The sequence below is a fragment of the Adelges cooleyi genome, unplaced genomic scaffold, assembly GCF_023614345.1.
Source record: "Adelges cooleyi isolate 19-005CV unplaced genomic scaffold, UGA_ACOO_1.1 ACOO_flye_CR_arks_rails_tigmint_CR_PRNA_307, whole genome shotgun sequence".
In the NCBI taxonomy this organism is placed as follows: Eukaryota; Metazoa; Arthropoda; class Insecta; order Hemiptera; family Adelgidae; genus Adelges; species Adelges cooleyi.
The window spans coordinates 880650-908638 of record NW_026095978.1 but is presented as its reverse complement, the minus strand read 5'-3'; the positions used below and the strand labels follow the sequence as shown (position 1 = coordinate 908638).

Below are 27989 nucleotides of genomic sequence, written 5' to 3'. Positions count from 1 at the left end.
TTTCGATAAACTCCAGCAGCTATTGTGTCTAGTGTGTGCCAGCTGCTGTCGTGCATAGGTACATTTTGGGCGAGCAGTGACGGGTGGCCGAATGTACTACTTGTTCTTAAACAAATCACTATATATCATTATATCAGTATGTAATCAACGTCTTTGGCGGATCCGGTAGGTATTTCTTCCTTTTTGGACGCGCGCGAACCACTATATAGTAATCATAATAATAATAATAATAGTACCTAATAATGTATGCACGTTGGCGCACAACCCGAGCAGCTGTGTGCCGGCCGACCGCAGTAGCCCATAGGTACTCGACAGGCTCAGGTGTCATATTATTATACACTGCCAGTGGTGTGTGTGTTTACTTATACCGGTCCGGTTAAACGCATGTATTTCGTGTGTCCGATAAACGTGCCGTGGTCGCCGGGAAAATAGTTTTTTTATTTGATTTTTATTAAAAAAATCAAGAAATCTTTTTTTTTTTCCGGTCGCGTCTCCTCAATTATTTAATATATAATAGTCTGCGTTTCTACAGGACCTAAGACGTTTCTAGAACTCACACACACACACACATAATATTAACTACACTAGCTGGTGATCTATCGTTTTCGTTGATAATTAGCTATTAGGTATGTGAGCGAAGCCAATAGCTGCAAAAAAAAACAGCTTTATACACAAGACAAGACAGCTGGGCAAGACAAGACAGGGTGAACGTACATCGGTCGTCGACCCCGGGACGTGATCTTTTCCAGGAACCCCGTCTCATGGTAAGTATAAAGAAAACATATATTATAATAACGATTAATAATAGCAGGTAAAAAAAATATATGTTAAAAATCGACGGTCCGGATCGATCGAACGTGTCGATAGCGCAGTAAATGGCCACTGTCGGCGCTTCTGGATCAATAATGATCTTGTTATCGATAAATGATTATAAATTCTCCACGGTGATCTAATTTAAATATTGGAAATTATGTTAATTTCAAAATTCATATAAACTGTATTGATATGACGCGGTTTTAGAGATTTTCGATTAATTCGGATTTTATGCAATGTAAATGTTGTATATCAAAATTATCTAGGTTAAATATTTATTTAGTTTTGTATAATATAGTTTCTAATTGATTTCATTTTGTTATCTTAGATTAGTTCTCTCTCCTTTCCTTTGGCTTTTGAGGAGATTCATGATAGTATAGTATTGTTGTTGATTTGTTAACTATAATTTGTTATCACAATAAAAAAAACATTTAATATAAACAATTAAGATGAGAAACAGTAATTAATGCCGAGCTCCTTATGGTCAAACCGCAGGCTAATGCGACTAAAATGACACAGTTTTTGTACATTACACTATGAAAAAAATGTCGATTTTATAGTTTTTTTTGGCCAAAAGCCTAAGTACATATTGTACTCGCATGTAATAATTAATATTTTTTTAAAAGTTAGGATGGGAGGGGAAGTGCGGTTGGGAAATGCGCGCAGATAAAAATAATACTACACTCAACCTTTCCTCTTGCTCTAAACTTGAAACTTCAATAACTTCAAAAATAATTATCCGAAACCGGTTATAGACCAGTCGACATTTTTAGTACATTATTCTCAATTTAAAAAGTTTATAAATAATATTCCTTACCATTCAAAGTACAAAAGTTGCTGTCAACAAAACTAATTGGGAGGGGGTAAAAACAAAAAAAATTGTGAAAACTTGAGATCACATTGTATAAAAAAATATGAAAAAAAAACATTATAATTTCTTATAAACCCTATGAGATATTGAGTATCCTATGATAAAAAAAATCACCCTGTATTTACAGGAAAAATTCAACTTTTAAAACAATGCATACATTTTTACAAAAACAAATTATTTGTGTTCCAACAAAATTTTAAAAACCTACCGATTAAATAGGGGAAACCTATTTTGAGTAAATTATTTTAGTATATTAAGTAGAAATTCATATGAGTTCTAATGACATTTTTAATCTTTAAATTTATTTTCTGATACATTAAGAAACATTTACATGCCTGCTTGTTTGTCTTGAAATTTAATTTTATCAATAATAATAGTAAATATTTAATTATGCAAGGAACCAAACGGATTATAACCAGGTCATAGATTTTATTTTGAGTAAAGACTTTATTATAATTTCAAACTCTTTCAATGATAGAAACAGTATCTCAGTAAACTCGAGAAACAGTATCGGTTCCTTTTGAACTAAACATACTAAAATATCCTTAGTATTTCAACAATTTATATTTTACATATAAATAGTAAACTTAACCGTCTTGACCATTATGGTTTTACTGTTATATTGTAGTTGGTAATTTGATGTTGTAATCTTTAATTTTAAGATAAAACTTATTTTTATTCTCTGGGTGTCTTTTTTTTTTTTGTTATACTGAAAATATTGTAAACAACATACTAGGTATTAACTAGTTAGAAAATCGCCTTGTTTAGATAAATCATAAATGTATGTAATATTCTTCAAGATAGCTTTTTATACAGCTACTAAAAATACCAAATGAACGGTCATAATTACCATAATATATTATTATTATTAATTTTATACACTCAGGACTACAGGGCTTGACGGTGTAGATTTTTTAGATTATTATGTATGCGTTTATCGATTAGGTACTAACCGATGACGTTTTGAGCGATTTCAACCAACGATTAGCCGCTCATTCTACGGTCGTTTTTTTTGTTAAACTAATTTAAAAAAAAATCAATAACCCGTTAAAGCAATTATGGTAATTATTATTACTCAATGAGTCAACGACGAACGGTAATTTCTTTTGGATTAATCACAAAAACAATATGATTAAGTATTAACCGTACATATATTTATGAGGCCAACAATTATTTTCTTGGCAGCTGGTAATTTTTTTACAAACAAGTTACCAGTCCAACACATTACACGCTCATTATTCTGATTTATCATTAAAACCAAGCAAAATAACCTTCTTGGCATGTATAAGTTGATTATTATTCGTTAAATCCAGTTATAAGTCAGTCATCTTATCTATATGGATAATAATGCTCTAGGGCAAGGTCATTTTGCCTTCAAATTTAAAAATACCGTTTTCTCCCACGGCTATTTTTTTTTTTAACAAAAAATATAAATATTTACATAATATACATACACAGAGTGATCCATTGGACGCAAGATAAGATATAATTTTTTTGTAGTATTTTTCAGCATACTCTTCCATCAATTTTTGAAACTTAAACGGGAATATTTATATTTAATTGACTTTTTAAAATAAGAACAATATGCTGGAAATGTTAGTTTTGTGTAATTACATTTTATTTATAAGTCATTAAAGTTGTAAACTTTTAACTGCAATAAGTTAAAAGTATAAATTATTCGAAACTGGCCACCGACCAGTCAAAATGTATTCGTTCCCATTTAAGTTTCATGAGTTAATTGCGCTCTGGAAAATACTTAAAAAGTTAAATACTTGATCATTTTACAAAGCTAAAAATATTTCCTCGGTTGTCTTTTTTTCACCACAACCAAAATAAGGATTTAAAATGATTAAAACTTTGATCTACCAAGCAGACTTGGAGCGTTTGTTGTTTATCTAAGAACATCATTCATACCTAGATACTTCTATGATGAAAATTCTAAACATACCTACCTATAAATTATTTGATAACATCTAACTTTGTTTTTTAATTTTTTTAGATAAGTATAGGTGTTATTCACTCTTCGACTATAATGACAATGGTGAAATAAAAAACTACATTTTTTTAAAAAAAAAAATTATAATAAACAATCGTACAATAGTAACGTTACACGATATGCGTGTCTCTTAATTGCTATTGCGTTTTTGGAACAGAATTATACTTGTACCTACACTTATGTGGGGATGGCACATATGTGAATAGATAAACGTTTTAACGAGACACTATTAATAGTACATTATACCGCCGGTATTGCGATAATGATAATTAGCATTCAACAATATTATAGTGAAACGACCTGTGTGGTTTTTACCGTGGTCTAACCGCACAGGTCGTTCCTCGTTTGGAACTAAAAAGAACACATGGGTTACAGTCATATAAAAAAATACAAATATAAAACATGTACAGTTGGCCGGAGTATGTTTTTAAATGCTTTTGAAACAATACTCACGCTCTGGTTAGGTCCAAAATTGATGGGAAGGCGCTCCTGAGACGTCTAGAGCCCTCTTAACATTTTTAAATTAGAAGAAGACTATGAGAAAATTATACCCGTAGTCTAGGTTTGATAAATACTGATTGGTGTGTCCAAGAAAATTTAATGTTGCCTCGACTAAAATGTCTATTTGATAGAAATATTCTTTGATGGGATCAGCTACAAAATCTGGTCGTCACGATTACAACCAAACTTTTGTTAATGCAACAATTTTTTTTTTCTGTGTAAAAAATTACAAAAATTATAAAATCGTTTGATTTTGGTTTGATTTAATTGGAAAACTTGAGAAAAGAGTGTTGGAATCTAATTTTTGTTATTTATTTGATTATTATTCATTGATAATATTAAAACATATACATATGTAGAACTTAATAGTTTTTTTTACTTTTTAGATGCTGTAAAAAAGGGGTGTCTTTTTTATGTTTGCTCTTTTTCACTTGACTTATATAACTTATGCACCTACTCTACTCAAATAAACGTTCGTTTGTGACTTGTAAGGTTTGAACACATACAGAGTGATCAATTTAACAATTTATTAATATATTATGTCACTATGCCCGTATTTGTATCACCTGCTGCTCTATAACAACTGTAATTTAATAATAGTGTAAAAAACCTAAGTGTCTCCGAGAAGAAAAAAAAAATGGCAATTATTCTAAGACAAAAAACGAGTGTCTTGTCTCATATAAACGAATCACCTAGTATGTGTCTTGGTTATTGTGTTGTGCATACAAAAAGGTACCAACGCTAATCGGATATGACTACCAAACGAAAGGCGTCGTTTTGCGGAAAATAAAAATTAACACTATATGTTTAACCTCGACCGACACGGTCGTTAGGATTATTCATCGTGTAGACAATTTAATATAATAATATTATGCAAGCATGTATACATAAGACGTGTCGGATGTTCGTGACCGCGAATCTTCCTTGTTGATTTTTATGGGCGTTATAATAATATTATTATGGTAGGTAGGTAGGTACGTCCATATGTAATTTTGGCGATTAATATTAAACGGAGAGGGTGATCGCGAAACGAGTGGAATAAAATAAAAAACGGGCGTTCGAAAATGATAATACAAATTTTAATATATAATGTATTTTGTCCAAACCGAATCGAATTATTATATAATAATATACAGCTGTAGCCCCGCACGACACGGTTGTGCGACAAAACTCTGTATGAATTGTAATGAGCTAAAAAAAATAATAGCATAAAAAACAAAATCCGTCAACTGCAAACTGTGCCAACAAAAAAAATATCCGTATAGGTGCACGCACGCAGCTTCGGATGTGTATGATAATATTAGGTTTAAAAACAATATAATGGCAAACGTGCTGCAATAATGGTGACGTTAATATTTTCAATAGGTTTTTCTTGAATTGTATTTTCAGACGTGCACGCGAAAATACAGATTAGCAATTACTTGGGGCGAAAAAAAGGCGCAAAATAATTTATTTTTTGGTAAAAAAAAAACATAAATATGTACCTAAGAAAATTGTCTCAATACTTACAAACGCATATTTTCTAACGCTTTAGACACGGAAGCCACCCAATGCCCGTGTAAGTTTCACTTGGCATGCGATAAGACATTTTTGGAAAAATATTATTATTTTTGTTTAAACCTTTGATATTTTCATAATAATAATGATAACAATAACGATAGTAAAGGGTGCGGCAAAGAAACGAGCGATTTTCCTATTTAAATACATTGGTAAATCGCTCTTTCCATTGCCTTAAAATACCTTTGCACCTAACTATGAACCTAATAACAATAGTGTGCTTAAAAATGGTTTTTTAGTATTAGGATGGATATGATTGGGATTGATCGCTGTCAATAATGATTTATTGCCATTGTTACTTGTACAAGGTGATCCATCTGATGTGACAATTTTCTTAAAAAAAAAAATGAAATTTTTTGAAAATTATTTTTTTCCTACTTTGAAATGTTTTAACTTTATCCCTTATACGAAAAACAAGTAACGACCTCGTTTTTTTCAAATGGGAATATCTCGGTCTACTTTTCATACCTTAAGCCCTAAAATTTCAACCTCCTAATATAGTGGGATAACTTTCTCTTATCCCGTCTTAGAAACACAATTATATTTACTTTTTATTGTAAATCATCATTTTCGACTGTATTTAATTCATTTTTTTTTTTAAATTAAGAATAATTTTCCAAAAAATGTTCGATTGGTCGATGCCCAGTTTTCCAATCAGGTGGAGTGTAGTTATTTTTAATTTCGTCCTAAATTTCAAACTGTATTCAAACCTTAAAAGTAATTAACCAAAACTGATTACCGACCAGTGAAAATATTCGGCAAATTAATCTATTAACCACAACCGATTAAACGTGTACGGTACCGTTTAAGTTTTAAAAGTCACCCACTCTGATATCCCTAAATGATATAGGTACATTGTACATGTAAATTACTATAATTATTATTGTCGGTGTAAGTAACACCGGTTGTACAATATACACCTATATGGGTATAGGTACACCTATTATACGTCTATATTATATTACACCGTGTGGAACCTTCATCGTGCCCGTTTAAGTCTGCGGCGGGAATGTCAAATAAGAGTCTCAAGGACCGGCCAAGTCTATAGCCGTTCGTCTAGGTCGTGTGCGATTAAAACGTTTTGCATGGCGTATAATGTACGAGAAAAAAATACTTTGTGATTAGCTCGTACACTAATTGTTCACATAACAAAGGCAATCGACCGACATACAAAAAAATAGGTCCATACGACCATTATATTATGCAGTGCTGGATTTAACAATTACATTACATACAATTTGGTATTGTTGTCGAGCACACTTGTGCCGCAATGTCTTTCTCGAACGAATCCACCGAGCAAGAGCAATGCGGTACAAACTGCTGATGATGACTCGACCGTTTTTATACCCCCCCCCCAAACACTGTCGCGGCGGGATAAGATCAATATAAGAAAATAAATCAAATTAAATGCGTCGAGTCGTGTACTGAGGCGTACATAATATTGTCACTATGATGCGCCCATAGTGCAATAATAATAATAATAATAATTAATACCACCGCTTGTACGACGGACGGAATGTCTACAGCGAGCAAACCGTTTTTGAATACCTAAATTATTTTTTTAATAAAAAAAATAAAGAGTAAATTTGTTTTGAACGTTTTACAGTGGCAGGACAACGTGAAAGAAGGGGGTATTCGTGGTCACTACTTAACTAGATTAACCTGTTTATAATCCCTAACAAAACCTAGTTAGTACCTACATTTTTGGTTTTTTTATTCACAATACACAACAGAAAGTTTTAGAAAAAATTGATCTAAACTTTGTTAGACTCAGCTATATTATGTGTACATTACAAACATTATTATTGTACGGAGGTAACCAAAAACAAAACCGATTTCATCAGTCAGTTTAGATTAGTAGATAGATAGTAAACAGTTTGTTGATGGATTGATAATATGATGTTTACAAAATATAAAAGTTACTTATCTGCTAATGGCTTCGGCACGTATGTTGTTTTGAATACAGCGTAGGTATTATTATTAATGAAAGGTATAATACATGATAATTATCAGGTACAATACCAGATGGTGGATAACATACGAGTATCATGACGTTTGTATTCTAAATAGATTGAATTGTTATTAATTGTTGATTCGTGCACACAAAATATGGGATTCACAGTTAATTTTTACCAAACCTAACTTAACCTTTTCTCAAGCTACTAAACAAATTTTTAGACTAGGTTTTTAGAACAATCTTTAGTTTAACGAGTTTGCTTATAGATTGTAGTGATAACCAAATTTTTTTATTTTTACCAACATCTTAAGTAATTTTGTAAAAAAACAATAATTATAATTACCTTATAGGCTAAGTTGACCTAGTTAACCGATTTGTTTTTTGAATACCTCATAAATTATTTGAACAGCTGTGAGTTTCTTGGGTTGTACAGTGTACTGTACACATGACCTAATCATACCTAACCTACCAGACATTATACTAAACGTCTCCTCAAGAGGTACACCTAACTAGAAGATAATTTTCATCGTTGTTTTCATTTAACAAGAGTTACAGAATTTGTATTTGTTATTTTTGTTCTAAAAATATTTTTAATTTCCATTGTGCATATTAAGATATCTTGGAAAAAAATCTAACTTGTAACTACCTAACCGTCCTTTTTATGTTGCGTTACTTAAATTTACAAACTTGTACAAAAAAAGAACAATTATTGTATCGCATTTAGTTCTGTATAATGATATAAATTAGGTATTCTTGAGTGAGCATATCAATCGACTGACTAATGGAACTTATAATTAGTATATTTTACTACAATATGTAATACAGGGTGTTTTTTTTTATAGTGAGCCACTCAATACATATCATGGGGTATTGACCCTTTGAGATATTGACTGAGTATATAGTATATAAAAACAACAGTCTACCAATTACCCGCCCACGGTAACGATCGCATTGAAGTCATAAACCCAACGCTGTGATTTGACCTTACACTATTTTATTATTATTATTATTATCGTCTTAAGAATATCGAACATCATCGTCAAGTGTTTTAATATAATATGGAATGCACAAACTCAACGCAGATGCTCGCACACACCTTTTACCTACCTAAACATACACATCATAATAATATGTAAGGCTAAGGTATATTATATTGATTAGTATTTTAAGATCCGGTTAAAAATGCCTTTAAAGATCACACCAATGTATATTAATGTGCACATAAAGTCTTACTGTTAGAAATGCAAATGTATGTCTCAATTAGTAATATTATTATTATTATAGAAAGTAGAAAATAATATGAAGGGTACAGGGAAAAAACCAGCAAAGTCACTTTTTTCTAATCTAAGAAAAACATGTTTAAGTAATGCTAAAAAATATTTTAAAATGTTAAAGAAATACTTAAAACTTTTAAACAAATTGTATATTTTTGTTTATAATCGTGCTTAAAAATAAAAAACAGATTCGTTTTGTATCAAAACGAATCTTATAACAAAAAATTGTCATTTTTAAAAAGTGACTTTGTTGGTTCTTTCCCTGTACCCTTCATATGCTATAGTATTGCCTATAGTATACTATTGATAAACTAAAGAAAGTATAAATTACAGTAAATTATTTCAATATTAAATTATAGCAAATGTTTGTTGCAGCAATTTTAACGGCAATTTTTTGAAAGCAAATTAAGTGAATAAGTATTATCTTTGTAAATATTGAAGAAAAATTGAAATAAGCTAATTTTTTTGTTTAAAAACAAATATACGAAATTATATTTTGGTTGTGGAAATGAAGGTTTAAAAATAAAATGTGTTTATATACTATTATCATGCACTTTGCCCGACGTTTTACCTATATGACGTTAGGAAATATTATATAGACCTAACGCACTTATATCAAATTACAAAACAATTATTGTGGTTACTTAAACAAATGTTATTAATACATTTTTTTCGCAATAATTTGCAGCTTTGTTTACGTAAATTATAATATATTATTTTAAATACTTTTTTACAGCATAAGACAAAATATTGTTTTTAACAAAAATGTCACACATATTATATTATAAGTGTTGTACACGTATAAGAAGGCTTAATGCTTGGCTGCATTTGCTCGTTTTGTGTTGATTATTTTTTTTTTTTAGAAAATTCGGTCAGCCCAATCGATTGGTACTTATACTTGGAAATATTTTGTCAACAAACACACTTGTAACGTGTAAAACATGGCAGCCATACGGGCTTAACTGCACAGACATAATGACAATATTGTTATACAGGATGATCCATCTGATGTAGACACTCGTTTGCTGGGAAAATATAAATAATTTGAAAATCAGTTTTTTCATATACTTGTAAGTTGTAGGTGCATGTTTTACTACGTTTTTCATTACTTAGAACAATATTTTTACCTCCATCCCTTAAACATAAAAAAAAAAGGGATGGGTGATCACAAAAAAAAAATTCTATTTAAGCTTCTTTAAAATCTTATAAGAATGAAATATTTTATTACAATATAAATATGTGTACCTAAGTAAAATATTTAGAGTACACAGCTTTATATTTTAATAATATTTAACAGTTATACTATTTTTAAGTGGCTCAAATACCTTTTTCGGATTTCTCATAGACAAAAATGTTTTAAAAAATATGTTTGAATTTGTAATTTTTATCCGGTCAATATTTGTTTGGTTTTTACAACAGCAGCACATCAATTTTATGATGTAATTATTAGGGGTAATTTAATATCTTTACAAAGTCATAGCAAACGGACAGATTGATGAAAATTTAAAATTCAACATTTTTCAAAAATAAAAATATGTCTACATATTTATTGAGTTGAAAGCTTGTGTTTCCATTTGAAGAAAAAAAACAGGCCCCTACTTGTTGTACATATAAGGGAAAAATGTTCCAAATAATATTCATATTTCCTGATTGAAAATTAGTGATTTCCGTCAGATGGATCACACTGTATACATAGGTATTATTATTATTATTATTATTATTATTACTGTTGTTGTAAGTGTGTTGCCCGCGGATAAGAAGGAAGATTTTTTTCTAACCACAAGAACTTGAAACCGACCGACGGCCAGCGGTCACAACAACGAATCTCCAACACATATTATAATATTATTATGATACGCCTGATAATTATTATTCCACAAAACCGGTTTTTATAGGATACTATAGATGTATATCGTCTGGGTCGTTATCGTTCATTACATTTATTATTTTTTTTTTTACAACTTTTTACACACAATTATTAATATGAATATTCTGGGCAATATTCAGGACACGACGACCGCGAGTCTGTTTTAAATCAGCAAAATATCTTGTATAAGCTGCTAAAAATAAAAAATCAAATACTTAAATAACCGACATACCTACATAAATATCAATTCGCAATCAAATGTATAATATTATTCCGCATGGTATTATTGTTGTTGCCTCGCCCTGACTCGAATAACGTCAAAAAAAATAAAAATAGTAATAAATTAATGTTTACATAGCTAGTAGTAACCTGTTTTACATTGAAGTTAATACTCAATTATTATGCGCGTAGTATTTAAATTTTAAACATAATTTTATTACATATGCGAAAAGTACAATAATTAGCGAGTATTAGACATTAGTGTATAACATTAAAATATTGTATAAATATTAATAAAAGGCAATACGCAGTGCTGACACAGAGCTGTCGCAATAGATTTTCATAACTAAAAATAATTAAATCATATTCTCAAAAAAATTACCATGAAAATGTACATTTTTGACGCCCGTTTATAAAGTAATAGAGGCTAAGCGTGCAAAGAAACATTTTTGTTTTTTTACAACTAATTAATTAGTTAAACAAGAATAGTTTAATAATTTGCTAAATCTACGTGTAAAATGTATTATTAGAAATTTAAACGTAGTAGACTGATCGTTATCAAAATTAAAATCGAAATCAATACAGAACAGACAATTTTAATCACTTTTAATTCTTATCACTTATCTCTTATATATTATCATTTATCTCTTATCATTTATATTGTGTATCTTACCACTTATCTTTTGTCTCTTATCTCTAACTGAAAATAAAAGTCCAATGCGAAAATGGTGACATGAAATTTATTCTATTTAGCCCAATAACATATCCATGTTAAATAGGGACCAACCAATAAATGTCTTCTAAGATTTCGGGACAATTAATATTTCCTTTTAATAGTCTAAAAATAAATACCACACCGTTTTATGGATGTATTACCTTGAAAGCTAGGTTCATTAGACTATTAGAGGACTTTGTGATCTAGATTTAAAGCACAAGTTTCTTAAGAAACACAACTGAATATTGTTGAGAAGTATAATATTGTGTTATATTTTTTAATAATTTCGTTTACGCTAAATTTATCATACGACCGTCCGATAGAGATATAGTGCGCTTTAATTACAATAATTTGTTATCCGACTTGTTTATCGTATTCATCACTCTTATTATAAAGTGCATATTACACAATGTAACCTTCGAGGTCGTATACATCCTATTATTGTAGTTTTTTTTTAATGTAAAATTAGATTTAATAACCCGTGGGAATAAGATGCGTTGTCGGTGTGATAATTAGAGTATGTTCACAAAAACAATTAATGGGCTGTGAGCTTGTTACCGTAGTAGTAACTTAATAATTTTAGTTGGAAAACACCTCAGATAATTAGTCGAATTTATTACTGTCTGCGATTAGGTTGAATTGAAATATCTTAATCAAAAACCGTGCACAAAAATAAGGTTTTAACCATAATCCGCATTCAGATAAATCTAAACAATAGGTACCTACATAATATTATGATCTATGAATTGGTAAAACGTTTTCAAAATTTCAACCGGCACCGCTTGTTATAATCGTTATTGTACAACACGAGTTTCACATCGAGATCTTATATCCAAAAATGTCTTGCTTGAAATAACTAAGAAGAAGTATAAATCATCACAAACGTCGATAGATATAGTCAACGCATTACAAACAACTACAACAATGTAGCAATTAACAGTTGATGAAGGATTGTTTGGAACGATTGTAAACCGCCCTAAAAAAACTGAGCACCTAAACATTGTGAACGCATTACAGAAGTATGTTTTTGGAAAATAATATTTCAGTTTCTACAATATTGTACTTAATTATCTATGTATTGAATATTGTACATTGGTTTTTAGAAAGTATTTGGTTTGGTGCGAACTTAAATATTAATTACTAATATTTTTACAATGAACATACCTTAATGTTGTTGGAAAATTGTCCAAAAATCAAAATTCATATAAATATTACTTCTTATAATAAGTTTTAATGACTTAGCTGGGAAGATGATGGGGTGCCACAGTATAAAATAGACAAGGTAAATAAATTACATTAAATTATTTATTAGGTAATGAACAAAATTAAAACATATAAAATTACTCGCATTAACTGTCAATAAAACTAAACTAGGTTTGAACTCTCCCCCCCCCCTTACTTTAGTTACCTCTATGCTTAGTGAATAGCTATGTAAGATCTAATGTACCTATATTTTTATACTTATACTCGGGCGATCCATGTAAAAGTTATTAAACAATTAAAATTAATGAGTTTTACATTGGAAATTGTGTTTTACCATTTTTCAACGGCTTATAAATTTGGTAAAAAAATTGTATTAATCAAAAAATCCAACTTGAGTCTTGCGAACACTTCTTGATATCGAATTTTATACGTAAATGTTTTAATTAAGCATTTTGAATATTTGACTAGTTTTTTTAAATTGTATTTTATTTTTTAAATATCTTAATTCTCTAATATAAGAAAAGTTCTTTTTAAAAACTCAACAAATTTCAAATAAAGGTCCAGCCCAAGTTTTTACATTAGTACTTCAAGCACGTTTTTATTTTGCTCTCTGTTTTCGTTGAAAAACGCAAAATAATTGTATAATAATGCAATATTATGATTTATGGTTTTATTCTTATACAGTGTGATAAATTTAACTTAAGTGACACATTTACTCATAAAATAATTGATGTTTTGCAATTTTTATTTTTCAAGGCACTTTTAGTTTTTAGTGTTATACAACATTAGATAATATTCAAATGTTTAAACATTTAATTGAGTTTTTAGATTAAGAATGATTTATCTGACTGGTCGATAACCGGATTTAGATAATTACTTTTATAACTCTAAATATAATAATCCAAAACTGGTTGTCGAACAGTCAAAAACGTTCAAAAAAATTATTCTCAATTTAGCAAGTTAATTGAATAATATATTATATAATATAATATTCGTTGCCGTTTTGGCACAGATAATATGTAAAACTAGGTCGTGCACTTCATAGTTAAACAGTAAATATTTAAATAACAATTTTTGACACGTTATTTACAAATTACAATAAAAATGTAAACTGATAAGAATTACTGATAACAGGTAGGAACTAGTTGATAAATGATGGCTGGTGGTGATAACATTACAGATAGCATTTCTTTGACCACACTGTATAGTGTATAATAAAGGATCCTTATTTGGTTACACTGACCTGAGATTATTTAAGTTTGTTTACATTTTTTGATTTTTTTTTAGAGTACACTAATCTGTGATTTAAGTTTTAATAATTGATAATAGCTCTGGAAATTGTTAAAAAAAAAATTTAATATTTAGTAATTTTATAATATTTAAAAATCGTATATAAATAAAAATGTCTCCAAAAAGGAAAACTTCAGTTACAAAATATATTTCAAGAGATATTCGGTATCTGACCATTCTGTATGTATAAACGTGACGAATATATATTATTGTTAATATTTTTATTATTGTACTAAAAACGTAAGGAGGTATAAAATATAAATCTTGCACGCAATAATAATATAAACATGACTAACCACGTTGGATCGTTCAAATTTTAGTTAGGTCATAAACAAATGGAATTTTCGCGTCATAAAACGCGAATTTATCGTTTTTAAAACAGTGTTGTACTTAAACGGAACGCCGTTTGTTGCAGCGCACAAAGTAATCAGTAATAAGTATACCTAATAAAAAAAAAACACTTGTTACTCGAGTATTATCTGCCTTTTTTATTTTTTAATTGTATTCTAAGAAACGTTCAGTCGTCACCGAATGCGTTAATGGCTTTCAGCTAGGTATTAATTAAATCCTAATGTAATTGTAGCTATAATTATTATGCTTGTTCATTTTGTATAAGCTAATCGGATTTGATTTTGATTTTCCTGGGTATTTTACAATGATACTTTGTCTTTTGCAAACGCCCAATCAAGAATTCTTAGTTCCTAAAAGCACAACTATGGACTTGATGCTGTCTTTTGCTGAAATGTTCTTAATAATATATCGCTGGGAATAATACATTTGTCCGTTGTATGGAAATGTGAAAACCGATTTTGTTCGTTTTCAGGCGTTTAGGGATAGGCAATGTCACTACTCCGGTGTAAATGGGAACCGGCGTTCTTCATTCGTCTCTAGTTAGATCTTCTGTGCTAGTTGGGATTTAGAAAAACTAGATTTAACAAACGCTGTAATTTGTTTTAATCATCTTGGATCGGTTAAACGGTTTTCATGAACAGCTCCGGTTGGTCAAAACAAATTATCAGATACTTAATCAGAACATTATTTGATGTCTTTGGAAATTCTCTTTAATCTTTTATCAGATAACAGCGTGACATCTGATAATGACAGCGTTTATATAACGCTTTTTTGTAACACTTTTTTCGGTTATGTGCCAGAGCTAAGACATGAAAATGTCAAAAATCAGTTCCCCTTTGATGTCCTATTTATATATTTTTTCATTCTATACTAATATAATAACACATTTTTGTCTGCCTGTTTGAATAATTGAACAATTATTAGACTATTAAAATATTTGAAATATTCTTACCTATGATAATCATGAACGTTCTGTTCTGTTTACTCAATGCTCATAATAATCTTAAATCCAATCGTACAATCGTTTCTAGGATCTAAAACTGTCAGCATGGTGTACTGGTCGGGTTTAGGACACGTTTATAATAATAGATTACCTATCTAAAAAATTGTTTCTTAAGCAATTCACGGTTTTTACGAGAAATTTGGCAGTAGTCGCGACCTTGAACAGTTTTACATAATACTTACCTATAATTATTAACAAGTACCTAATTATACATGAAATATTGTCAATAGTTATATATGTATATTTTAACAACGGTAAACGGTTGTCCTAAACACTGTTGAAAATTTGGTATCCAAAAAGTCTTTCTCAGCAAAAGTCATTTTACTACATTGAGTTTTACTATTTTCTTTATAGGCTCATTACGATGAACGACCTCTCCTTTTGTCCGGTTTCCAATTATTGTGTTAATGTCCAAACAAAAGTTTATGGTATTTAGTCAAATAACATTAGAAAATCACACTTTTGCTATATCTAAAAGTACAACTTTGCAAAACCGACCAATCATTCCCATGCATGAGTAGGCAGATCCAAAATATTAAAATTTCTCTGCCATTTTTATCAGGCATTCTAAAATCTTGTACTCTGTTTTTTTAGATCTATTTGTATATTATTACTATTAGCATTGTATGGTTTGTACAAACAAGTTTTTTTTACATTAAAAAACATAAAATCCCAGTAAAACGTTTAAAATGAAATCTCGACTAGGCTAGTTTTAATTCGAATAACTGTAATATTTAAAACGAATTATTTAATCAATTTAAAAATAGTAAAAGTTATTTCACTCACAATCAATCTTGCTAGTAACATGTTTGTATGTATTGCATACAAAATGAAGATATCCTTTTTTACATTATCTCATATGGTTTAACTACAGTAATTGAATAATTGTCACAAACTTTTATGTTTTAACCCCGTTTTAAATAAATGTATTTTATATTTACTTTTGGAACTAAATGCTTACTTATTCTACATTTTATAATAACTTTCTCGATTAGAAATAATAACTTTACTGATTTTTGGTTGAAAAAAACACTTGTACAAAAAATATTTATATTTAATATTATTATAGTAAATAAAAAAACTTTTTTTTTTTTAATAAAATATTTTAAAAGTTTCAATTATTTTGTCGGGTGCACCTAAATAATGTCACTTACCTATACTTATATATTTTATACATAATAATAACGCAATGCCTAATGATGTATTATTATGTCCATGTTGCGACGGATCGCCTTAATTACATATGTATTAGACGGCCTCCGGTTAGTGACTATTGGTCGCGACGGCGCGGCGCGGCCGGCGGCCGTTAACGAGACACCGACCGTACAGTGTACACTGCAACCCGCGGACGCCGTCGGGAAGTCGCGTGCCGCCGACGTCGCAATCGCTTCTTTACCGGTAAGCGCTCACGCGTTTAAACGCCATATAATAATATCACGTCGACCGCCGCCGCGGCCGTGACGACCGCGCGGATCCCAAGCCGAATTCGACCGGTTAGATGTATAAATATATATAAATATAATATGTACTATACACTTTTCGTTGTGCGTTTTTCGTGCGCCCGTCGATATACATCGCGTTGAGTAGTTGTAGTAATTAATAGTCGATAACCGTTGTATTATCGGTTAAAAATAAATCAACAAAACAATTTCGAAGACGACGCACGCGGACGACGACGACGCCTGCTGTCCGGGGCCGACGTCGTCGTCGCCGTCGTCGCCGCAGCCACCCGAACGGACGACGGGACGACCGCGGGACAACATGGACCGCGACAGCGGCCTGTACGCGTGGGACCTAAACGACGGCGGCGCGCTGACGGCCACCGATGTCCGGCCTGTCCGGTAAGTCGGCGGCGACCATCGTCCAATATTGGACGACCGACCCACCGTAATAATCACAGTTGTAAAGCGTTCCATACGAAATGATCATATAAATTTAATTATTTGCCACCTGACATCTTATTTAATGTTTTCTTTATATTTTCACTGGTTAATATTTTATTAGTCAAAGTTTTCAGTCTTAAAAATCTGTCATAAAGCTGCAAGTAAAACTTGATATAATTTGAAGTAGGTATGTAAGATTTAATTTGATAATTTTTCAGTTCAAATAATGTGTCAATATAATGATGGTGATTTTATTTTACACACATTATATGTAAATTTGTATTTACAAAAACTCAATTCAACCATGCAGAATTCAGATTTACCCAAAGTCCTTGTGCTATAGTTATAAGTATCCATATTAAAATATGTGCCCTCTCTCTGACTATGTCCAACTAATATATTTATTTCTATAATTTAATTAATTATTTAAAGTTGTATGTTAAAAAACAGTTTAATGAAGTGAAAATACACGTTTTAACATAATTTGCTAAAAACATAGTTTTTAACGACAAAAATGGGTTTTCCTCTGTTTTTTTAAGTTTTTTTTGTGGTCCTGAATATTATTAATTCTTTTGTTCGAGGTTGGGCTGACATTCGTTTGAGAATGCAAATTAAAAAAAAATGTATTCATAGGGTCCTAAAATAGCACTATTAAACATATCCTTACAAAAACACTGGTAGCCAGAAATAGCTGCAGGGCATAAAGTTCAACAAGTCGGCGAAGGATTTTCTTGTAACTTCGAAGAAAATTAAAGATAAACTGTTCGGTTTAAAAGTGATGCGACACCCGGCAATGTCTTAGATTTTAGCCAAAGAGTTAAAGTGATAGAGTTGGCTTACTTTTAACGTGTCAATTGATGATTATTTAAATGCTCAGCTCTCAGCTCGGATTCTAAACAACATAACCGTATTATATATAGCCTATAGGACACATAATATATAATATGTATAATATAAAATGGTAAAAATTGATAAAACTCAAACGCCGCCGGCCTACACTCCGTACTGTATAATTATTTGTTTTTTTTTTTTTTTTACTTAGCACGTACGTCGAGTGCAGGCTTATAATAGTATAATATTATTATGTGCAGCGGACATTTATTGTAATAATAGTGATTTTCAGCAGGTTGTCGAAGAACCAACCAATAATCCTGTGTTTAATATATTTTTAAAATTTTTTTATAAAAAAAATACCAGGTCGGTTGGACTTTGCCGCCGGTTAGGCGTCTCGGCTGTCTAGGATGTTTCTTATGTAGATATATATTATATATATTTGTTTTAAGAATAAATCAACTTGTATTTAAATATTTTTCTGCGGAAAATAAAATTTAAAAAACAAAACAAAAAACAGCAGCTCGCTCAATTTCCAATTATTGTATAACAGCTATCCTATTTACTCAAAACGTTTGTATGTAACAATATTTAATAACCTTGATGCCTATCGGCACAGCCCGTCGCACATGTTTTGGTTTTAGTACGGTGTGGTTTTGTTCGGTGACATAATTTAATTTACCTCCCCTCCCCCTCCCCCTCTACCGAATTACACTAGTGTTATAATATTAATCTGTCGGTAAAAACTAAAAACGGCATGCGCCACAGGTATGTGTGTATGCATGTAACCTACCCAACCGCATAGGAGAGTTACAATATAGGTATGTTTTTCTAACGCTCTCTGTTGATTTTCGGTCAACAATATTTGGGCGCTTAACGCCGGCTTGTGCAAAGATTTACACACTAGGCACCTTCGTCTCCTCTCGTTTCCCATTTTTTTTAGTCCTGTTTATTAGACATTGTTAAGTGGGATTACACGTGAACGCGCATAATATGAAGTTTACAGCTTTGCCGGCACACAAAATATGTATGCGCGACAACAACAATAATTCAATTGAATGTGGAAAAACACAAAAATCCAGTTTTTTTAAATCCAGTACGGGGGGGGGGCGGTCGGGGACATAATCACTTTGGCGTGTACAAGTGTGCAGTGAAGAGTTTCAGAACTGATATAGTTTGTTCACTAAAGCGGAGCTTTAAAGTTGTACATCATAAATAAATAAAATCGTTTGAATAATTCTCTACTAATTGAATACTAAGAAAGTTTACATGCCGACTTGGCAAGCATATTCCAGAAGTCCTGGATGGTATCATAAGACCCGTTCACCTGAATAAATTGCCATCTGTGAAAATCCTATAAAATCAACGTTTCCTAGGTTTTTTTTATGAATATCTAAATTTATCCTAAATCATATTAATTAGTTAACTATTTGCCGGCTTTGACTTGGTTACCATTCCGCCAATCCTGTGAGATAAGCTATTCGTTTAAAATCAGACATGTACAAATAAAACGTTTGGCTCGTCTCGTGCTAAGCCGCCGAATGTGTACACAAATGATTGTCTCTTTATTTGTGTGACACAACTCGAGTTGTAGTAGGTATGAATAATATACTGTACGGTTTTATTTGATTTCACCAAGTGAAATAAAATCAACAGTACGTCTTATCTATAGTTGTTTACACGGTAAATACAAACAAAGTAATGGAACGTCTTGGAATATGATCTAATAGCTAAATGTAAAAGGAAGCCCGCACATGTTGCCATCCCCAGCTGTTGTTAAATCACAATCAACATGATGTGCATATAATTTTTTTTTCTTGAAAATAAACACCGTCCGCGTAGTTAGTTTTGTTTGTATATATATTATTTATTTTCCAAAATGGAACAGTACTTATGTATAACGCCGCCATCCGGTGGTAGATCTAAAAAGGCAATAGGGACAATATAAGTATATCATCTAATACCTAATTACCATTTTTAAGTGGTGTACAACTCAAATTGACTTAACCCATACTGTATGTTAGAAACTTTTTTTTAATTAACAATAATTTACTATAAAAAATGTGTCACCCGTGTAATGGCGGAGTAGTATTATTTTTATTTGCACTATTCAAACGCATTGCATTATTAAAAGTGCACCTTTGGACTATTTCCTTCCTTTCCTGAATGTCCTGCTGGTTGTATCCGTTTAACGTTTATACCTTACATTTAAACACGTTTATAATATTTAATACAATAATTATTATCCACCAAAAACCCATAATAATATGGACAATCAATAGACCATTAATCCGACCGTCGACATAGTTTCCCTAACGATTTACTAACGACAATGTATTATACAATGTTTACCGGTATTAACAAATAATACACCAACCGTTAATTTGTTTTATTGATATATGTTGTCGTGTGCCACGAGCCATGTGCCTCTGCTGAGGGAAATTAGTAAACATTTTCAATTTTCGACCGGCCACCTAGACTTGTCATACTTAAAAGCAAAAGAGATGGCGTAAAGGTCATTATTTTTCAAATCAACTAAACGTCCGTCTATTAATCTTATCGCGTAATTATTGTATAATATAATTAAATACTAATTTATACAGTGTTAAATGATGCGTTATTTCAATTAAATCATTTACTCGATTAGCCTTGGACGTCGAACCGTCAGGTAAGTTTAGATTAGGCGCCTAAAAAATCTACTTTTATAAACTACAAAACATATTGAAATACTATTTTTAAGTTGGAAAATTACTTGGGCTTAGATTGTTTAGTAAATGATCCAAGCGCATATAGATAAGGTGGTTAAGTTAGGGTTGACTGGAAAGGTTTTAAAAATTTTCAGATTTTCAGAATTTAGAAAACCCACTTGAGTATTTCCGAAATGTAGATACATATTTAAAAAAAACTGTGAATCATTATTGACATACACAAATCAAATTCAAGCTAATGATATTAAAATAAAATAATAGTAGTTATATTGGGTAAATTATATGAAAGTTAATTTTATTTATAAAAAATCTGTTGTATCAGAGGGGAACAAATAAATATGGGTAATGACAGGCAAAACTATTAGATCCACAATATTACAAGCCATTAATTAATTGCAACAAGCACAATAGTGTAGCTTTTACAGTTTTTGTCCAGCAAACAAATGTCAATACATTTGAATCTCTTTGCGAAATGTGTATGACTGAAAATAAAACCATATTGTAAATTATTTTACCGAAAAACAGCGAGCAGAAATAATTCTTGAAAGCTGCTATTGGGTTTTAACCTAACCTATCCGATGGACAACACAATAGTATTTATTTATCACAACACAGTTTAATAGCGACCTCCAAGTGTCAATATATATATATATATATATTTTTTTTTAAAGTCAATGGATAATTATATTATGTGTTATTCCAATTCGACACGGCGGCCATGAGTTAACGCCGTAGCCGTTGTTAAGTAGGTACTGCTAAGTAGATTGTTTTCAATGGTCAAATACAGAGTGATTCAAAAAGTAAAAGGATAACTTTCTCTGATAGTTCTGAAAATAATTGATTTGTATTATTTAGAAAAAATTACTGTTGAAACATTTGTGTGGTTGGCATATTTTATTTCCTGTCAAAAACTATACTATGGACAAATATATTGAAAATAACCTGACAATTAGATAGGTTATAATTTTTCAAAAATATATTATTGCTGCTTTAGAAAAGGGTGTTAAATTTCTAAAATGATTCGGATGACTGTGTCTTGTACATAACAACAAAACGTTTGACGTCTATCGCCATGAAAACACAAGTGGCTTTATGCTTATAATGTTGTTTGTATAGCTTCTACACCTGTGCCTTGTGTACATATATATTATAGTTTTGTCAAACATTGTAACGGCAATTAAATAATGACTCGTGCAAAAAAAAAAAAAAAAATATATAGGTATACTTGTCTTATTCCTAAATAGATACATTTAACAAAATAATTGTCTTAGATGTATTATGTTAAATAATACATTTACCATTGGCTGCGTCAATCGTCCTCTTCGCGACCAGACTTTAATAAGTCATTTAGTTATCTCTTGGACCTTGGTTGTTATAATGTTCCTAATGAAATTGCTAATAAAAAATAGTAATTATTCTCCTGAATATAGAACCATTTGATATTGGCAATATTAATATGCGCTCCAATTGAAACCTTTAAAAAAAAAAAAAAAGTTTGATCATCATCCGCACAGTATAAATATTAGCTATATTAAAAATTGACATACTCGTCGAAAAACTATAACACTAGTTACAAGGACAATCTGATAATTGAACATACAAGTCAATTGTCTTGGCGTTCAGGTCAAGTTAGGTTAACAAACACAGTAAACAAAACTGATGGTCTGGTGTCCACAACCGAATACCACAATAAATTTAGTCGTATTATATAAGACTTGCATAATAGAATGACTGTTCTGTCGTCGAAAGCGATACTGTTTCAAAACAGTACTTAAAAAAAGTGTTTACAATTTTCACTCTTTTTTTTATTCGATTCGGTGGACTCCGACATGAAATAGCATATTAAAAAACCACCTTAAATATTATTATAAGACATAAGTAGTACATGTACACTTTATTATAAATTAATTCTTTAGCCGTTATAGTTCTTGAATTATAATTCCTGTGGGTTATGGCAAAAGTGTGAAAAAAATTTTTCCGGTAAAAGACATTGTTCTGGAATAGGTATCTATGAAACAAATTTAATTTTTTTTTTATGGAACGCTGACGACTTTTCTATTTTGCTTATAGAAAATGATACAGAGTGATATATTTGATTTTTTTTTTTTAGTTATAACTTAACAAATATGGAATAAATTAAACATTTTGAACTCATTATTATTGTTTATTAAACGCCAAACGGCAATCTTACATAGTTTACAAATATGGTAATAAGTGTACGTGATTGTATAGTTACATAATTACATAATTAAGATATAAAATTCATATTTAGATAGCAATAATTCAGTATACATATAATATGGTTAGTAGTATTTTAGTAAAAGTAAAGTAGAAATAGTGACCTAAGAACTATTGGTTGTTTGCAGCTCTGAGCATGCGATGTAGAGTATGATTGTGCCCATAAGAGGTCTTGTGAGTTGGGACATAAAAACGGGATTGGTTTCTGGAAGAATGAGAAGGAACTCTGAAAGGAATGGCAGCAAGGAGATCAGGAACGTCCAGAGAACCATTTAGAATTGAGTTTAAAAAGTCTAGGTCTGCTTTATCACGGCGAGAGGCAAGAGTAGGGATATTTAAAACTTGTCTTAATCATGGTAGAGTAATCATGAGGTTCGTGGTGAATGTTCATTTTGAAGGCAATAAAGTTTAAAAATTTATTTTGGACACGTTCAAGTCGCAGCTGGTCTTTGGCTAGATACGGATGCCAAACCACAGATCCATATTCAAGAAGAGAACGGGTAAGGGCATAGTATAAAGTACAAAGGCATCCAACTGACTTAAATAATTTAGTATTGCGTATAATGAACCCTAGTACTTTAAGTGCTAAAACATAGATTAGGTGAGTAGATAATACCAAGATCGTTAATGGAGGAAACTCGTTCAAGTTCAGTTCCATTAAGATAGTAGGAGGTTAAAGTTGGAGATAAAGATCTGGTGAAAGAAATAACATTACACTTAGAAAGGTTTAAGGATAGACCTAAGTGAGAAATCCAGTCTGTAAAAATGTCTAATTGACTCTGGAGTAGGAATCTGTAGGAGATCTGATTTTATGAAATATCTTTAAATCATCCGCATACAACAAAAATTTTACTTGGTTAAGCCTTGTGGAAATAGAGTTAACAAAAAGTGAGAATAGTAATGGACTTAGGTGGCCGCCCTGAGGAACGCCAGAGGTTGTTTCAAATGTATTTGAAGAGGAGCCCAGGATCGTTACGAATTGTTTCCTTCCGGTTATATAAGATTTAAGCCAAGATAATAATGGGTTAACGACACCCAAGCTTTCAAGTTCGTTTATTAAAATATTGTGACTGACAGTGTCAAAAGCTTTTCTAAAATCCGTAGTGACGGTATCGACCTGATAGCCTGATTCGAGGCTTTCGGCAATGTACGTTGTAAAAATAACACTACTAGTAATAGTAGATTAACTCATCGTTTAATACTATCCTATTTCTGTGGTCTGGCAGCTAATGACATGGTCATCAGTTAGTTTTAATTATAGTTTTACTTGTTTTTTAAAATTGTAGTATTTAGTATTGAGTGAAAAATTAAATACTTGTTTTTAACTGTATTTTTAACTGCATAAAATGTTCACATTCAGCCTAAATCGTGCGATAAAAATTATTTTAAAACCCTTAATCAAGACAGTTTTGTATTTAAAAATAACAGAAAGTTCTCTGATAATAGATAAATGCAAGCTTTCTGAGTTTAAGACCATCATGTAAATGTACTAATGGATTATAGTTTTTCGGTAGGTGTAATGAAGTACGGCGTATGTCTGAAGGAGGACTCATCATGTCTTCGTGGACGGCCTCCACCAGCCGGACGGTGCCGAGACGCAAGTTCAGCATTCCCGTGGCCCTGTCGTCGGCCGTCAGCCACCAGCTGTCGGCGAACACGGTGGACGGGACGTCCTCGCTGGCCGTGGCCACCGCTCGCCGTCGGCTCAGCAACGTCAGCGACGTGGTGTCCAGAAAGTTGTCGCACACGATCGGCTGGCGGACCGCGGTGCCCGCCGAGCAGATAGCGTGCCAGGGCAAGGCGCTGTGCAGCCAGTACGTCCGGTGGAAGCTGAAGCGGGCCGGGGCGTTCACCAAGAAGTGCGGGCTACTTCGGATGCGTAGCATCAACAGTCTGCCACAAAGCGCGGGCGTCCGGGACGTGTTCCCGGCCGTGCTCACTGTCGGCCAGGAACTGGAGCGGCTGCATCCCAAACTGTACACGGCCGGGCCCACGAGGCAAGCTAGGAGCGCGGCCGCCGTGCTGGTATCCGTGTCCCGGGAACTGTTCCGGCCCGGCACGCAGATCACCTGGGCCAAGGTCGTGTCGCTCATGTGTGTGGCCGCCGGACTGGCCGTCGACACCGTGCGACAGGGCCACGCGGAGCAGTTGTCCGACATCATCGAGGCGGTCGGCGAAGTCATCGAGGACGACCTGGCCGCTTGGATTCATTACAACGGCGGATGGGTGAGTACATCCACTAGTACATAAATGCATTGCGCCAATCGCGGGTGGTCTCCAAATGGTTATCAAGAAAAACCTGTTATTTATTTTTTACTCCAATAGAAAAACATGTGATAGCACAATAAAGCTTAAGTTTTATAAAATATAAAAATCCATTTTAACTGCTTAGATTTTAAACAACATAATGGTATAAAAAAAAAATGTATTTATATTGAGTAGTAGTACATAAAAGTTAATAAGAAAAGTAATTTTGAAATGTCCATAACAGAAAGCTCTCCTCAAGCCAGCCTAGAAAAATACAGTAACTTCCTATAGGTAATAAAGCTGAGATATAAAAAAGTAAAAGTCAGTCGGTCCATTCCACTAGATATTATTTTATACCTTCTGAAGACACGACATCCGTTAATAGTATAAATTATTATTTCCCGTGACCTTGGATGTGTACATTTTTAAATAACAAAATTACTTGTGTACAAAATGGGCGTTTATTGGCTATTAACAATTAATATCGTTTTGTGAGTTTATCGTTATTGATATATTATTACTTTCCTTGTTATTATTTTTTTTAAACTTTTAACGCGTTTTTTACCCGACACCTTGGGCGCGTTTTTTAATCTGATTTAAACACGAAGACAAATCATTGATTATAGCCGATATTAACAACAAATCAATGTACTTCCCTCTGTATTAATTGTATTTTTTTTTAACAGCATTTGGAAAATATGTTTTTATTGTATCTACGGCTTATAAAAAAATGTATAGGTAAAATAATTATTGCTGTTGGCGATTTCGTTTTATCTGATGTGTAGAACACTATATAATTATATAAAATATTATAATTGTCTGATACCATCCCAAATATAAACGGTTTTGATGATTTTTAGCGTGGACAATCGCTGCATGCATAAGACCAAAGAAACTTTTTTCTTTTCTCATTTGGCCTCATAAAAATCTATAAGAATGTACCTAGTATTATTTTTATACGTCCAACCTTCGGTCCTAAATTTTAAACTTAGATTTATCCTCAACCGGTTGTCGAGCAGTCATCGATTTCAGCGAATAATTCTTAATTTTAAAAAGTTCATTAAAATATATAAACGTCGCCGTTAAGTTTTAAAAGATGATAGAGAATTGTGAATTATAGACAAAATAAAAAAAGATAGATACAATTTAGATTATTGTCTAATATTGTAAATAACTAATCTATATTAGTAGTAAATTTTCTCCAAAATGAATACCTAACTAAAAAATGGCCATTAGTTTAAGAGGGAAATTGGTGTATTATCCTTTATGAATCGCCCATTATGTTATTCTAATGTGTTATGTTTACTTGACAAATATTCAAAAATTGGTTTTAAATGTCAACAAATTTCAACAAAATTGTACATGAACAAATAAAATTTCGACCAATATAAAAAGTGGATCGACAATAGTTTTGATCTCCCCAGCGTTATCAAATATATTAATGATTTATTTTCTTTAAAAAATAATAACATTTATAATACCGTAATTGTCACAACATTTTTAAGATATATTTTTACATTGTGTTTTTGATAGGAAATCAAATGTTAGTAATACAATAATTGTGTTTTGTGAAGCTTATCACAAATATTTTTTTTACCTTGTTCTACAAAAAAAAAAATAACAAATTTGAAAATCTTATTAATTTTCTTATTCGTGACCAACGGATTATTCTTAACGATTGGAAACATTTGTTATTCGGTTGCGCTTAAACATTTTTAATATTAACAAAATTATGTATGTTTATTTTTTTTTCAGATTGGATTACAAACGTACTGTAGGCCGGCCAACGTCGAAAACTCTGTTTCCTCATCAATACTGAGTCTAGCGACATTGCTCATAGTTTTAATCCTATTTTTGTTGCTGCTAAGATGGCTCAAGAACGTAGCACTTTTTCGGTGACAGCCCCAACCGGCCACGTTTAAACAATACAATATTATATTATTTAATTAAAGCAATCGGTACCTACCTAGGCCTATGCGAAATTGAGTTGTATACAACAGATGGCATCCCATTGTATTTCATCGGTGTTCAAGCACAACCCCCCCCCCCACCCCACACATATTGTTGTATAAATAATAATCCAGTGATATCCTTAAAAATATAGCGTATCAATGGAAATGTGACACGATATATTATAGTACCTATAGTTACTATTTTTTACTAATAAAATCATAAATTTGATTGCGTTGTATGTTATGTTGTACATTAATTACCCCGTAATATTTTAATTATGTTAAATAATACTTGCGTTTGTACAGAGCGAACGGTATGTGTATTTGTGTACAATTTTATTTATTTCCATTAAATAATAAAACGTTCTAGTTGTTATACACTGTGGTAGTTGAATTGTTTTTGCCCCAATGTAAAGCATTATCTGATTATTATTATTATATCCTACAAACTAGGATTACATAACAAGCCGGTCGACACTATCTAATGGTTTGGATGTGATATGCTGAGTAGTG

General features: G+C 31.6%; 1 protein-coding gene across 3 annotated transcripts; it reads left to right on the top strand.

Annotated features, from left to right (window-relative positions):
• Nucleotides 1-307: 307 nt before the first annotated feature.
• On the top strand, nucleotides 308-27854 carry LOC126839634 (bcl-2-related ovarian killer protein homolog B-like). Of its 3 annotated transcripts, none has more exons than XM_050575038.1 (3): nucleotides 308-764; nucleotides 24792-25503; nucleotides 27280-27854. In XM_050575038.1, the coding sequence occupies exons 2-3, from the start codon at nucleotides 24811-24813 to the stop codon at nucleotides 27421-27423; spliced, it is 837 nt and encodes a 278-aa protein (XP_050430995.1). In that variant the 5' UTR covers nucleotides 308-764; nucleotides 24792-24810; the 3' UTR covers nucleotides 27424-27854. The 3 variants fall into 3 exon arrangements, with proteins under 3 accessions (XP_050430995.1, XP_050430994.1, XP_050430996.1); XM_050575037.1 differs by having other exon boundaries at nucleotides 24781-25503; XM_050575039.1 differs by lacking the exon at nucleotides 308-764 and adding an exon at nucleotides 17381-17458.
• Nucleotides 27855-27989: the final 135 nt, after the last annotated feature.

What these genes read in the sequence shown, in the direction of transcription:
- LOC126839634 (XM_050575037.1), top strand. An exon ending in TTCATTACAACGGCGGATGG is followed by an intron (nt 25,504 to 27,279) that starts GTGAGTACATCC and finishes TTTTTTTTTCAG; the next exon opens with ATTGGATTACAAACGTACTG.